The sequence below is a fragment of the Chionomys nivalis genome, chromosome 8, assembly GCF_950005125.1.
Source record: "Chionomys nivalis chromosome 8, mChiNiv1.1, whole genome shotgun sequence".
Taxonomy (NCBI): domain Eukaryota; kingdom Metazoa; phylum Chordata; class Mammalia; order Rodentia; family Cricetidae; genus Chionomys; species Chionomys nivalis.
Genome location: NC_080093.1, coordinates 78,146,578 through 78,159,981, shown reverse-complemented (window position 1 = coordinate 78,159,981; position 13,404 = coordinate 78,146,578). Strand labels below are relative to the sequence as shown.

Here is a 13,404-nt window from a genome sequence, read left to right as displayed (position 1 = left end):
AGGTTGGAATATTAAAAGTGGTTGTATTTTCTGAAGGCTGGTTCTGAGAGGAGCAAGCTTTTCTGTAGGAAGTAAAGGAGTATGTACTGATCTGTTCCTCAGTGCGTGCAGGGACAAATGGTGCTTCTGTCCAGTGTGACCTGATGGCATCCCTGTGTCAGGGAAGGAGGATCTCTCTTCACCTGTGTGACCTGGGTTATGAAGCACGGAAAGGAACAGGGTGGGGGCGGGGGGTGGGGACACTGGCATTGGAGCTCATTCTCTGAGCCTTCCAGAGCTTGCAGTGTGTGTGTTGGGGGTTGCGAGTTCCAAGCCAGGTAGGTCTCTCACCTTGGCTGTACGCTGGCATCCCCAGGCTCTCACAGTTACTCCCATTTCTGTGGGAGCCTCCTGGGATGGATAGAGTCATACTGGATGGGGATCTTCAGGAGCCCCAGGAGCTCTGTATGCTGGGTCTGAGAAGTACCAGTTTAGGGGACATGGGTCGTTGGTCACCATTTCAAGATATTCTGTCCGTTAGTGTCTCTCATATGTAAGTGCATGTCTAAAGATCTCCCAGTGATGTGGTTCAAAGTTCACGTTCTAGTCACATTCCCTAAATCTTTGTCTCCTGAAACTCTGAGACGGGCCCAGGCCTGTGCATTCCCAGGGGCTTCAGGCATGTAGTTAGTCTGCTTTGAGAAGCTCCTGGATGGGACCTCAGAACCTGGCTGCAGCCTCCTCTGCACCCTGACGCTGTCATTTCTAAACAGCATCACTGGGCCTCATGCTCTCTCACCAGATAGGATGCTGTAGCTCTCCCATCTTGTTCCATGTACAGACAAGGTCTGTTCTCCGCCACCACCCTGAATAAGGGGTCACGGGAAAAGAAAAGAAAGACTTTTAAACTGGAGGTGACTTGGGAGCGCTGTGACTTGTACTTTACCAATGTCAATGGCGTTTTCCTCAACAACAATAAATAAAGCTGCGTCAGCTTTGGCGTCTAGCCTACCCTCCTAGCTTTGAAAACTAGAGTATTTATTTATTTCTTCATTTCATCTCTAAGAGAAGCTCTTGTGTAGTCCAGGCTGACCTCAGACTCACTCCATAGCCAGTGACCTTGAACTTCTGATTCTCCTGCCTCCTCCCAAGTACTGAGACTGCAGGTATGTGGCACCATGCCCAGTTTATGATGGGGACTTGAGCTCAGGGCTAGGGAAGACTCTGGTTACTGGTGTCCTACAGTGGCAAAGTCAAGTAAGTTGATATAAAACCTATGTCCATCCTGAGTACCACTACATACTGGCTAAGTACTGGAGGTACCCAGAGTCAAGATGGGAGAGCGTCTGCCGCAAAGAACCTCAGGTTTGGATGCTTCCAGGCACTGGGCTGATGCACTGAGCAGGAGGGGCGAGGTGGGCGATGGCATCTCAGAAGTGCGGTAGGCATTGTCTCCAGCGGTGTGGTAGCTGCGGTGCCAAGGGCACATTTCAGACAATCTTGAATGAAGAAGCCAATCTTTCACATGAACCCACTGAATTTGCCTAGAATAATTAAGTTTTAAAAATACTACAGAGTTTTATGGCCCTCGAGGTGTGGGTCCAGTATATATGTTCCCTGATCTTGTAGACTGCGATCTGGCCACAGGCCGCTTATTTGCATCTGATACCTAAAGCAGGCATGGGTGGAGCTAGAGTCCAATATAGAGAACTTTCTGCTGCGTGTATGAGGACACCCTGGGCTCTTTGGCCCCTAGTTTGGGATTATTTTCCTCTTCTATCTAAAAAAACAAACAAACAAGCAAAACAAAACAAAACCAAAAACATTCCAAAGCACAAGGGTTAAAGATATGTGCTGCCACTAGGTGGCAGTATACCCTCATGAGCTAATTCCTGCTGCCAGTCTCCATTTTCAGGTCCCTAATTAGCAACACTTATTTAGTGTTTGCTCCTGTGGTGTGTGATGTCAATACCATATGTCTTTTTCTCCTAGGAAAGCTGGTCTACGAGCGCATCTACTCAATGTGTGTGGACAACCGAAGCACCTTGCCAGGTAATGCTACGCTCCCTGGGTTCTGGGCACCAAGCTGCCCTGAATCACAATTAGACGGTTTTAATCAAGTCAGGATTTATTGAAAATGGATAAGGTTTTTAATTTTAGTGTGTTGAAAGAACCGTGTTTGAGGTCTCATTGTCTCAGCCCTCTAAAGCCATCAGAAGGTTTGCAAACAGGCGAGTCATTAGAAATGCAGAGTGGCAAGGGGTGGGATTAGACCTGCGCCCACCAGCTTCTCGTCTTCTGTTGCTCAATACCATGCCCCCGTCTCCTACGTGCCTTTCTTTCCAAGAAGTAAATTGCTTAAATAAAAAGCTGTGTATGCATGAAAGAATATCAATTAAATCAATAGCAGCAGCTGCCTGACTCCTCAGTCTGTATATAAGTGACGTTGACGTTAAACTTATAGCCAATCAATTGTAGATTCCCAGGAGGTTCTCCTGGGACAGGTGGATGGTGGACTTCTGTTGTCACGTGAGCGACTGCGAGGATGTGTTCAGACGCGGCGTCTTCAGCTGCAGCTTCCCTTCCTTTTCCCTTGTTAGCGCCCAAGCTTCGCTGCAGGAAACCTGCCGTTCACACCAGCTGGAGCAGCAGCTTGCGCTGTCGTCTCAGCTCTCCCTGCTCCTGGCAGTGGCTCTTGCCGGGGGTCAGGACACAGCAGGAGTGACAGTAACCCATAATTTGGCCTATATCCTTCCTTCTTCTCTTCCCCACTCCCTTTTTTTCATTCCCCCTTCTCTTTTCCCTCCCTGACCCTCTTTTTTGTCCATCCATCCAAATAGCATTCATCTGTATTCAATCCCTGTCCCTGCCCATTCATTTACCTGCTCTTCTGATCCTCCTCCACCTCCATCTATCTACCCACTGATCACCCATCTATCCATCCATCCACCTGTCCATCCACCTGTCCATTTACCTACCGTCTTTCTTTTTTTTAAAAAAAATTATTTATTTAACTTTTTTTTATGTGCATTGGTGTGAAGGTGTCAGATCACCTAGAACTGGAGTTACAGACAGTTGTGAGCTGCCATGTGGGAATTGAACCCAGGTCATCTGGAAGAGCAGCCAAGTCCTCTTAACTGCTGAGCCATCTCCAGTCTGTCACCCCCTTCCACTATCTTCTTAAAACTCTTTAATGTGAACATTTCTCAGAAATAAACACAGCTGTATACAGCTTTAAGTCTACATGAGACCTTAGGAGCTACCTGGTCTCATCGTAGAAGGGCAAGCCCATTGCGGCAGTCAGAGCTCTGCCTGCACTGTCTGATCCAGTGGTCCCCAGCCCCATGCTGCTCTTGAGTGCTTCAGATGTGACTGGCAAACTGAAATGAGTTCTGAGTGTAAGAAGAAATGACAGTAGATAGCCCGGTGTGGAGGTATGTGCCTGGAATCCAGCATGTACCAGCACCCAGGACACCGAGGCAGAAGGACTGTGAGTTCAAAGTTAGCCTGGGCTACATAAGTAAAATCCTGTCTCTAAGCCCCAAGAGCTGAAGATATAGCTCAGTGGTAGAGTGCTCACCTGACATACACAAGACGTCATCCTCAGCGCTGTAGAGAGGGTCAGAAAGAAAGAAACGGCAGAAGACACTGGATTATAAAACTTAATTCATATAAAGGCCATACAAACCCCTGGTAGCTTTTTAGTCTGGTCCTGGGTTAAGATGTTTCTCCAGATAAACGGGGCCCAGCACGTCTGCGCAGTCAGCTCTGCCTCCTTTACCCGCTGTGGCTCACAGGTTATTTCTGTGGCTGGTGCTGCTCTCATGCCTCCTACCCGCCCCTCACTGTAGTTAGGCTTTTAGTGGCTCCTTCAGGTAAGTTTAGGAGGCTGGGAAGGAGCGCAGAGACCAGCCCCATGGGAAGATTATCTCTGCTGGCTGGGGATCTGGGAAATCCAAATTTATTTATTGGCCGGGCGGTGGTGGCGCACGCCTTTAATCCCAGCACTCGGGAGGCAGAGGCAGGCGGATCTCTGTGAGTTCGAGACCAGCCTGGTCTACAAGAGCTAGTTCCAGGACAGGCTCCAAAACCACAGAGAAACCCTGTCTCGAAAAACCAAAAACAAAAAAACAAAAAAACAAAAAAAAACAAATTTATTTATTGAATGTATACTGACATATGTCACTCACGGACACTTCCCTGTGTTGGGCGTCAACATCAAACCTCAGCTAACTGCCAGAATTAAACTTGGATGCTTTTTTTCTTTGGCAACAATATGCGTGTATTTCTGTGCGCTGCTTATGTGCTTGAAACCCTTGGAGGCCCAAAGGAGGGCATGAGATCCCCTGGCACTGGAGTCCTGGGTGGTTGTGAGCTACCTCACGTGGGTGCTGGGAAACAATCTGGGTTCTTTGCAGGAGCAGAGGTACTCTTGACAGTCAAGCCATCTCTCCAGCCCCACTAGCAGCTTCTTAAAATCCTTTTTTAGGGGGGATTTGTAGAGATGGGTCAACCGTTGAGAGCACTCTAAGAGGACTCCGGTTTGTTTCCCAGCTCCCCACATAGGACAACCCACAACCAGTGTAACTGTAGTTCCGGGGCCTCTGATACTGACACCCTCTTTTGGCCTTCCCGGATGCATATGCATGTGTGCTTTCACACATGAGCACACACACACAAATACATTTAATTCCACTTGCTTGGTGGCGGTGGTAGTGGTTGTTCTTTAGTGACAGGGTCTCCTGTAGCCCAGGCTTGCCTTAAATGCCCTCTAACAGAATTTCTAACCTTCAACTTCTGATTCTCCTGCTTCATCTTCGAAGTGCTGGGATCTCGGGTATGGCCATCACCTTTCTGCTTCTTACATAAGTCATACACTGTCCCTTGAAAACTTTGGAAGACGTCTGGCTAGCGATGGCGCCTGTAGTCCCAGCACTCAAGGCCGAGGCAGGATCTAGGTTAGCCTGGGCTAACATATCAAGATTTGTCTCGAAATAAACAAGATCGTGTGGCCTGCCTGACCCCAGGGACGTCGGCTTTGCATCCACTGTAGTCATTTTCTGAACAGCATGTTCGAGTTAAGTAAGGAAAATCACGAATGGGCCTACCCAACGCTCCCGGTGCAGCATCGAAGGGTGCTCTTTACCTGAGTATATCAGCTAGCAGTTTTAGCTCAGGTAGTTTACTTTAATTGAGATCAGGGTGTGTTTTGCTTTTGTTCTGAAGCAGGTCTTGCAGTATTGCTCAGGCTGACCCAGGCTTTTGTTTTCTTGCAATTTATTTGGTCATTATTTTTTTCTTTTCCCTTAAAATCTCCACTTGGATGTTTTCCTCTGACTCTGAGATCACAAAAGAGGGAGGACAGACTTTGTCCGCCACTGTTGGCTCCTGGGGAATGACTCTTATCTGAAACTGGGAAGGAAGCTTTGAAGTTTCCTCCACAGAATTCTGCCTGGAGATTTCTGTAGGAGGAGAAAGCTGGTGACATTTGCACTCATTCTTTCCATTTGAATCAAGTCCCTCGGCTGCAGGATCTAATTCTTGAGCTCTTCGCCCTCAGGAGTTCTAACTGTGGTTCAGCTCATGTGAGCTTGGAAAATTCCAGTGTCTTGTAGAGTTATGCCAAGTACACAGCAAGCCAGGCGTGGTGGCTCACCCTGTAACCCCAGTACTCAGGACCGTGGGTCTGGGCTAGCACAGCAAGCCAGGCGTGGTAACCCTAGTACTCGGAGGACTGTGAGTCTGGGCGAGCACAGTGGCTCACCCTATAACCCCAGTACTCAGGAGGACCGTGGGTCTGGGCTAGCTTGGACTACATGGTGAAACTGTCTCCATTTTAGAAAAGAAGAAGAGGAAAAGGAAAAGAGAGAGAGATAAGGAAAGAAAAAATAAAGGAAAAATGAAGAGGAAAAGCACATGTTACTATGTGTGGTCCCCTTTCCACAGCCACACTTCTTTACAACGGTTTTTCCACGTATTTATTATATGGAGGGGGAGTGTTAACTGCCAGTCACAGGTTTAAAGGCAGGAGAAATCTTAAGCATGGCGGGTAGCAGCTGAGAAATACGGAAGACAACCAGAGCAGACAGAATGAGTGGCTGAAGAAAGGCTTTTGGGGGTGAGGAAACACACACGTAGAGCAGGCACACAGAGAAAAAGACCCTCTGCTAAGCAGAGTGGGCCTCAGGAGGCCAAAGCCCAAGCTCTCCTTTAGGCCTTGGCGTTTAAAGTTCTTGATGGGTCTTCCTGTACTGATTTAGGGCCGGGCAGTTTGAAGAAGGCTGTGCAACTGTGTAAACACGTCCCCTGAACCTATTGATCTAGTCCACCAGCTGGGATCCTACTGGCAGGAGAAGCCCTCAAGGCTTTTGTTTTATGTTCTCGGGCTTTTGACAGGAAGATGAGGAAGAAACCTTGGAAGGTCACCATCCTTGTTACCCAGTTAGGCCCCTCCCCCTGTCTGTCTGTCTGCTGAGGAGGCTAACTCCAGCCCCATACTCTGCTAACATATGTGCAGGTTACAGGACAGCTTCGGGAGGCAGTTTTCTCCTTCCTCTGAGCAAGTCCCAGGGTTCGAACTCAGGGCATCATGCTTGGCAGCAAGCGCCTTTTCCCACTGAGCCCTCTCACTGGCCCTCTCTCCCTTCTTAATCCAGCAGGTGTTTAAGGAAGCCATTCACTGAGTGGCTAAGGCATGCTGTATCCTACACGGGAGACATCCCTGCACTTGGCTGTGTTATGGTTCTTGCCTCTCCTCTCAGCAGCCCCATCTTCCGATTGTCCCCAGGGCTGACTTTGGCCACGCCAGGATCAGCAGAGGCCTGGGTCAATGTGGCGGTGAAGGAGAACTAGACTAATTGGTCTCTGTCCTTCTGAAACATCTGCAGAAGTTCAGAGTCAGAAAATGAGATACTTAAAAAAAGTTGGGGGTGGCAACTTTGCTCTCTGTTATATAGAAGGCTCTTGTGGATTGATTTCCAAATCCTGGATTCCTTCCCCATGTCGCAGCTCCAGTGTGATCTCTGAAGTCTGTCACCTGTGCCTCTCTGCCCCGAGCCTTCGGGGCATTGCCATTGCACTTAGGGAAAACCTGCGAGCTCACTCTGTGCCCGCCTGGCCTGCTGAGGAGGCTTCCTGGGCCCTGACTGGTCTCAGGGCTTTGCGTTCGCTGTTTCTTCTTTCTAGAATATGTTGCTCTCCTCTCTAAGCATGGCAGCTTTGCTCTGTGACCGGGGGCTGGGGGGCTGGGGGGGTGGGGGGTGGGCGAGTGTAGCTCAGATACCACCTGTGCAGAAAGTGTCCTTGATCTCTTTCCTCCCCCAGCCTCCATATGCCTTGTCCCGCTCCACTGCCATTCCCCTGTCTTTCGGGGTTCTGATTACCTGGTATCCTAGCTTTACCTGGCTACTGTTTCCTGTGTATGTGTCTCCACCACTGGTGTGCTTCCGGAGGGCAGGGTCTGCCCTCTGCCCCGTCGACAGCTTAAACATTGTTGTTGGCTCCAAGGCCTTTCTGGTGAGCAAATGAAGTGTAGGAATCTATTGTTTAGTACTGTTTAGTTTTCTATGCTGTGTTAAAGTCTTGTGTAACATGGTTCATTTCTTAATTCTCTTTTGACCTGGAAGTTGTCTATCATTGCATGATATTGCTGTGTGTGTACATGTGTGTATGTGTATGTTTTTATATGTGTATGTGTATGTTTGTGTACATGTGTGTCTCTTTATGTATGTTTGTATTTGTATGTTTGTGTGCGTCTCATGTATGTGTATATTTGTACGTATGTGTATGTATGTGTATATATGCTTGTATGTGTATGTTTGTATGTATCTGTCTCTGTATGTGTATGTTTGTATGTATCTATCTCTATATGTGTATGTTTGTATGCTTGTGTCTATGTATGTGTGCATGTGTATACATATATGTTTGTGTGTATTTTGTGTATATGTGTATATTTGTAGTATGTATGTATATATGTCTCTGTGTATATGTGTCTCTGTATGTTTGTATGTATGTGTCTGTGTATATATATGTGTGTGTGTGTGTGTCTGTGTTCTTTGTATGAGCTGATAGATTTCAAATTTTTCTTTTTGTGTTAGGGTCTTGCTATGTGATCCTCCTGTCTTTGCCCTGACTCCTCAGGAAATGTGTGCCATGTTCAGAACTCCCAGAGTAAACTTGTGCTATTGATGGCAAAGACTGTTTGTCATGATTAGGATTGACTGCGTAGCCAAACAATTCAGAAGGTTAAGGAAGGTAATGGCTGGCAGGCAGCTGGTGACAGGGCCAGGGACCCCGATTCCAGCATTGTCACCCCGTCAGGCTGGTGGGAACAGGGAGGACAAGTCCCTCCTCTTCAGATCTTTCACGGGAATTGCGCTTTTGTTGTGATCTGGAGCCCACACTCAGTCACGTGATTATACGTGCAAGAATGGCTGAGTGGCCAGCCCAGCAGCCAGAGCTCTATTATTAAAGAGAAAAAGAATAGATGCTGGAATAAGCTGGCACTGTGACCCGGACACCCGAGTGTCCAAGCTGTATTGAGTTGGCAGCGTGGCTCTGGCCTTGACGTACCTTCAGGTCTAACTTCTAACGTTTAGGGTAAAAGCATTGTTCACATTTCCTGATATGAGACCAGGTGCCAGGTGGATCCATGATCCTTCAGCTGTTGCCACAGTGATTGCTGTGCACATCAAGGACCTCTGGTTCATAAGTGTGTAGTGGCTAAGAATAAGGAGCCACGCTACCCTGCCTTATATTCATGCTCTCATAGGCTTGCTGTGTGTCCTGGGCAAGTCACTGAACTTCTCTGTGCCTCCAACTCTGGAGTGGATGGAGATGTACTGTGTGGATCAGTGGGCTAGCTAACGTTGTCTCAAACTGACGAGACGGCTGGCCCTTCCAGAGCATGTATGTGCAGTGGTGTCATTTCCGTCACTGTTTCCTAGTGAAGACAAGGAGGGACTCCAGCTCCTCACCCTGTGCCTCTGGCCTGTGGCAGCTCAAAAGATCCAGGAACAGGCCAGCTGTGGTGCCTACACCTTTCACCCCAGTGCTTGGAGGCAGGCAGATTTCTGTGCGCTCCAACCCAGCCAGGTGACATTGTGAGACCCTGTCTCCAACAAAACAACTGGAACAACCCAGGGTTTGGAGACCAACACAGATGGTTTTGCATTGCAGATCACTTTTCCCCAGAGAACGTGAACGACACGGCCAAGGAAACATGCCTGAATTGGTTTTTCAAGATTGCTTCCATCCGGGAACTCATTCCGAGATTGTATCCTTTTCTTGTCCTGTTTTAATGGTGGGTGGGAAGAATCGTGCTATTATCAGCAGCCGGGGGATGGGCTGCCCAGAAGTTCCCGGTGACACCTGGTTCTGTCGTGGTCAGTAGCTACACTGGAAAGGGCCTTGCTTGGAATCCCTCTCAATCCTGATAGTTTTCTTGTTTGTTACTTTGGATACGATGCATGAGTCAGGCTTTTGTTCTTTTGAGCAACATTCCCATGTTAAGAAGTCTCATTTTTTTTAAAAAGATTTATTTTGTTTTTAATTGTGTGACAGTTGTGTTTGTGTACCCTAGGAGGCCAGAGGCATTGGTTCGCTTGGAGCTGAGTTTACAGGTGGTTGTGAGTCACCCTGATGGCGCTGGGAACTCAGGTCCTCCGGCTTGGTGGCAACCCGATGAGCCATCTCGAGGGCCCAGGCCCTGCTCTTCTTCACTAGCACCCCAGTACTGAAGCATGGGGACATTGACCTACACACACTGTATCTTAGTTATCTCAGGTCTATGCTCCCCATGGGGCTTTGATTGGAAGGCTTAAAACTCACTTTAAATCTCACCAGAGCCAGGAGCCGACAGGCAACATTTCCCCAAACTTAAATAAACACGGAGCTTGGAGGACCCTGTAGAGAACTCGGCAGCTGCCTATCAGTTCTCTCCATGGCCATGGGCCATGATGTCCTTCTCGTGCCTAGCTTACTGGTTTTTGTTTCCTTCTGGAGTAGCCTTTGTCTGGCAGGGAACAGGCCATCCTGGACCATGTCTTCCTTAACGGAGCGTTTCTGTAGTTACGTGGAAGCATCCATCCTGAAGTGTAACAAATTCCTCTCCAAAACGTAAGACCCTTCTTCATCTGGGGCTGTCGGATTTCTGTTCAAAGACACAAGCCCACAATAGCGGTGTGAAAGTAGCAATTGTCATTGAGTTTGTGGCGTGTGATCCTGTGCTGATTACCCATGTATTTTCTCACTTATATGGAAACTTAATGAAGTGGAGATGGCATTTTAATCCCTATATGATGAACAGAGAGGGAAATTCAGGCGCGAGGGTAGGGCAGTGTGTAGCCTGCAGGCGGTCAGTTCCCTGGGATCTGGCCATGGGTCACCAGTAAGTTATTTAGACCCTGAGCCTCATTCCCCTTTGCTGAGCACGGACCAACTAAGAAGCGTGGGCCCTGACTACACACACAGTACTGGGTGCCTGCACCTTGCTATGTAGGCTGCCACTGTTGGCGATGATGGTAAAGATCAAGGTGGAAGCAGGAGCCTTTGCCTCTGGGGCTGAGGCAGCGTGCTAACAGGATTCCGAGCCATTTGCATACCTTGAGGAAGCCAGCGGGGCAGCCAGGGACTTCCCACAGAGAACTGTTTAATTTGGAGCTATGGCTGACTGGCATGGTTCATGGGTGCTGAAGAAATAGTTATTTTTGCCTCCCCAGTTGGGCGAGGATCGTGTCTAAGAGGGAAGACCTGTGTCACAGGAATGAATTTTAAGTCACATTGATGGGGTTTGAGGTGGCCATTTGCTGCTAGCCTGAGGTGGTAGGAAGAGATGGGACACAGGCCACTGAACCAGGACCAAACAGTGATCCGTATAGAGCTATATAGAACAGTGCTTCTCAACCTCTTCATGCTGTGACTCTTTAATAGAGTTCCTCATGTTGTGGTGACCCCCCAACCGTAAAGATAGTTTTGTTGCTACTGCGTAATTCTAATTTTGCTACGGTTATGAATCATGTAATTATCTGATATGCAGTATATTTGATATGTGACCTCTGTGAAAGGGTCATTTGACCCCCAAAGGGGTTGTGACCCACAGATTGAGAACCACTGATATAAAAGATCAGAAGGCTGGCAATTGATGGAAAGTCACGTGAGGAATAAAACTTAAAATTCATAAAGTGGGGCTTGGGTAGGCAGCTCACACCTGCGGTCCCGCCACTAGGGCAGGAGAATTGAGGCTTTGAGGCTAGTCTCCAACACACCAAAATAAATGAATTCAAATAACTCTGACCTCACACAGGAGTGTGGGGGGGGGGGACATCAGTAAGTTGTCACCACAGAGGAAAACTGGCCACACGGAACTGAAGCTTTGACCTTGCTTCCTACAGTAGTGTTTCCTCCCCTAACGGAGGAGAATGGAAGTGAAGAACAGCAGACCTCCCATGGGGTGTAACTCTGCCCTTCTTTCTCCCACAGGGGGATTTCAGAGTGCCTGCCCCGACTGACGAGCATGATCAGAGGGATTGGGGACCCGCTCGTGTCCGTGTACGCCCGGGCCTACCTGTGTCGGGTATGCCGGCTCGCAGAGCTGACTCTGCCTCCTTAGCGATTACCTTCTCTAGCTCCCTCTGCTCTGTTAGCTGCGGGTTGGAGGACACGGGTCCTCACAGAGAGGAGAGCTGCGGGGTGGCTTGTAAAAGTTAATTTGGAAGTAGACCAGCTTACCGCAGTTCTAATTAGGGGACGTTTAAGGTCATCTTCACCCAAGTGAACTGGTTTTCCGGATTAATTTTCTCAGTTCCAGCTGGGAAGGAGGCCCTAGGCTCTGTTTCAGTCACTTGAGACCGACTTTTCCTTGTGTTGAATTCTCTGGGTTTATTTGGGGTGTGTGTGTGTGTCTCTGTGTGTGTCTGTGCCTGTGTGTGTGTGTCCCTAGTTAAAGAGTTGGGCTAGGTATGAGCTGGCGAAGGCCTGGGAGGGAGCCCCGTCCCTGACATAGCTTTGGGCTGCTGTGGTGATCAGAGACGACTGGGTAAGGAGAATCCTCTCCTCTTAAGTTGTCTTCTCGGGTGTTAGAGAAGGAACTGGTAGAAACTGAGTCTGAAAATACAGACGAGCACTTGGCTAGGTCTAGTTCTACAAAGTTGGGCATTTCCTTCATCCGGGTTGGCTTCCTTCTGTATTTGCTCTTTATATATGATAGACCACAGCAGCGTCCAGCTCCCACATATCACATGTAGGGACTATTTTTAGGTTACTTGTAAAATGCCTCTTCCCAGTAGATCCCGCTAAGTCTCAAAGCTGATTCACTGGACACTACCTTGGGCCACTCACCTCTATCCCACCACCGTGGCTGTGGCATGGGAGTGTACTTAACTTATTGGGTCTGGGGCATGTGCCCACTCCTGGAACTCATCTCCGTGGGACTACGGTTAGGAAGGATCATCCCTAAACCTAACCTAGTGGGCTGATGCAGAAGCAGAGGGAATGAGTAGGTGGGGGGTGGAGGAGCCGCCAGCATCTCCCTGTGCTACCCCAGGGCTGGACTGGGGCCAGGCAGCAGCTCCGAGAGCCAGACTGACTCCTAAACTGCTGCCTTGGCTTGATGAGAAGAGAGAGGGAAAAGAAGAAGAAAGAAGAAAAGAACAAAAGCAGTGAGTGGGTGAGCCTGAAGTGTTTATCAGGGGAGAGGCAGAGTAGCCCCTCCTCCAGCCCTCCAGCTGTGGCCCCTGCAGCTGCTCTCCACTGCCTGCCCTCTGGGCAGCCCTCTCTGTCCTCTGATATAGAGTCCCTAGACATCTAAGGTATCACATGGAGGGGCAGACAACAGACTCAGAACCGGTGGAGCTGGTTGTTAGCTAGGTGGCCATCCTTGGAAATACCCTGTGGCCTTTCAGTTGTTCTGGGAATTTAGTCCTTTTGGGAACTACTGGCCTGGTAACGGAGAATTCTGTTCCGGCTGGAGGAGCCCAAGCAGCAGCTTCCTGTAGGAAGTCTTGTCTTTGGTTGGCCAGTGGTTTGGAACTGAGCTTGGTGTACCGGTTATGACATCCAAATGCTTATTCCTAGCTGAGGTGCATACCTTCACTTACCTCTGACCCCAGCGCTCTGAGTGCCCATAGGGGAGGGTTTTTTGTTTGTTTTTGTTTTGTTTTGCTAGATTGTATTCAAAAAAGCACTCTTTCTCCTCTGCCTTAGGTACCTTGCTTCAAACTTTAAAACTCACACTGTTTTTAAGTACTGCTTTCTGGAGCTGCTAATGATGGCTGGTGGCTATTTATTTATTTATTTATTTTGAGGCAGGATCTCACTACATAGCCTTGACTGGCCTGGAACTCCACCTGCCCCTGCCTCCCGAGGGCTGGGATTAAAGATGTAAGCCATCATGCCTGCCCTGGATGATGGCTTTAAAAAAATAATTGC

At 48.6% G+C, this 13,404-nt stretch overlaps 1 protein-coding gene across 1 annotated transcript in view; it reads left to right on the top strand.

Annotated features, from left to right (window-relative positions):
• Nucleotides 1-13,404, top strand: part of Vps35l (VPS35 endosomal protein sorting factor like) — a 104,822-nt gene that overhangs the window by 22,523 nt on the left and 68,895 nt on the right. The window contains exons 9-12 of the mRNA XM_057778410.1: nt 1,972-2,031; nt 9,157-9,253; nt 10,048-10,095; nt 11,458-11,551. Coding sequence (XP_057634393.1) covers nt 1,972-2,031; nt 9,157-9,253; nt 10,048-10,095; nt 11,458-11,551 — 299 coding nt within the window. The remainder of the gene's footprint in view (nt 1-1,971; nt 2,032-9,156; nt 9,254-10,047; nt 10,096-11,457; nt 11,552-13,404) is intronic.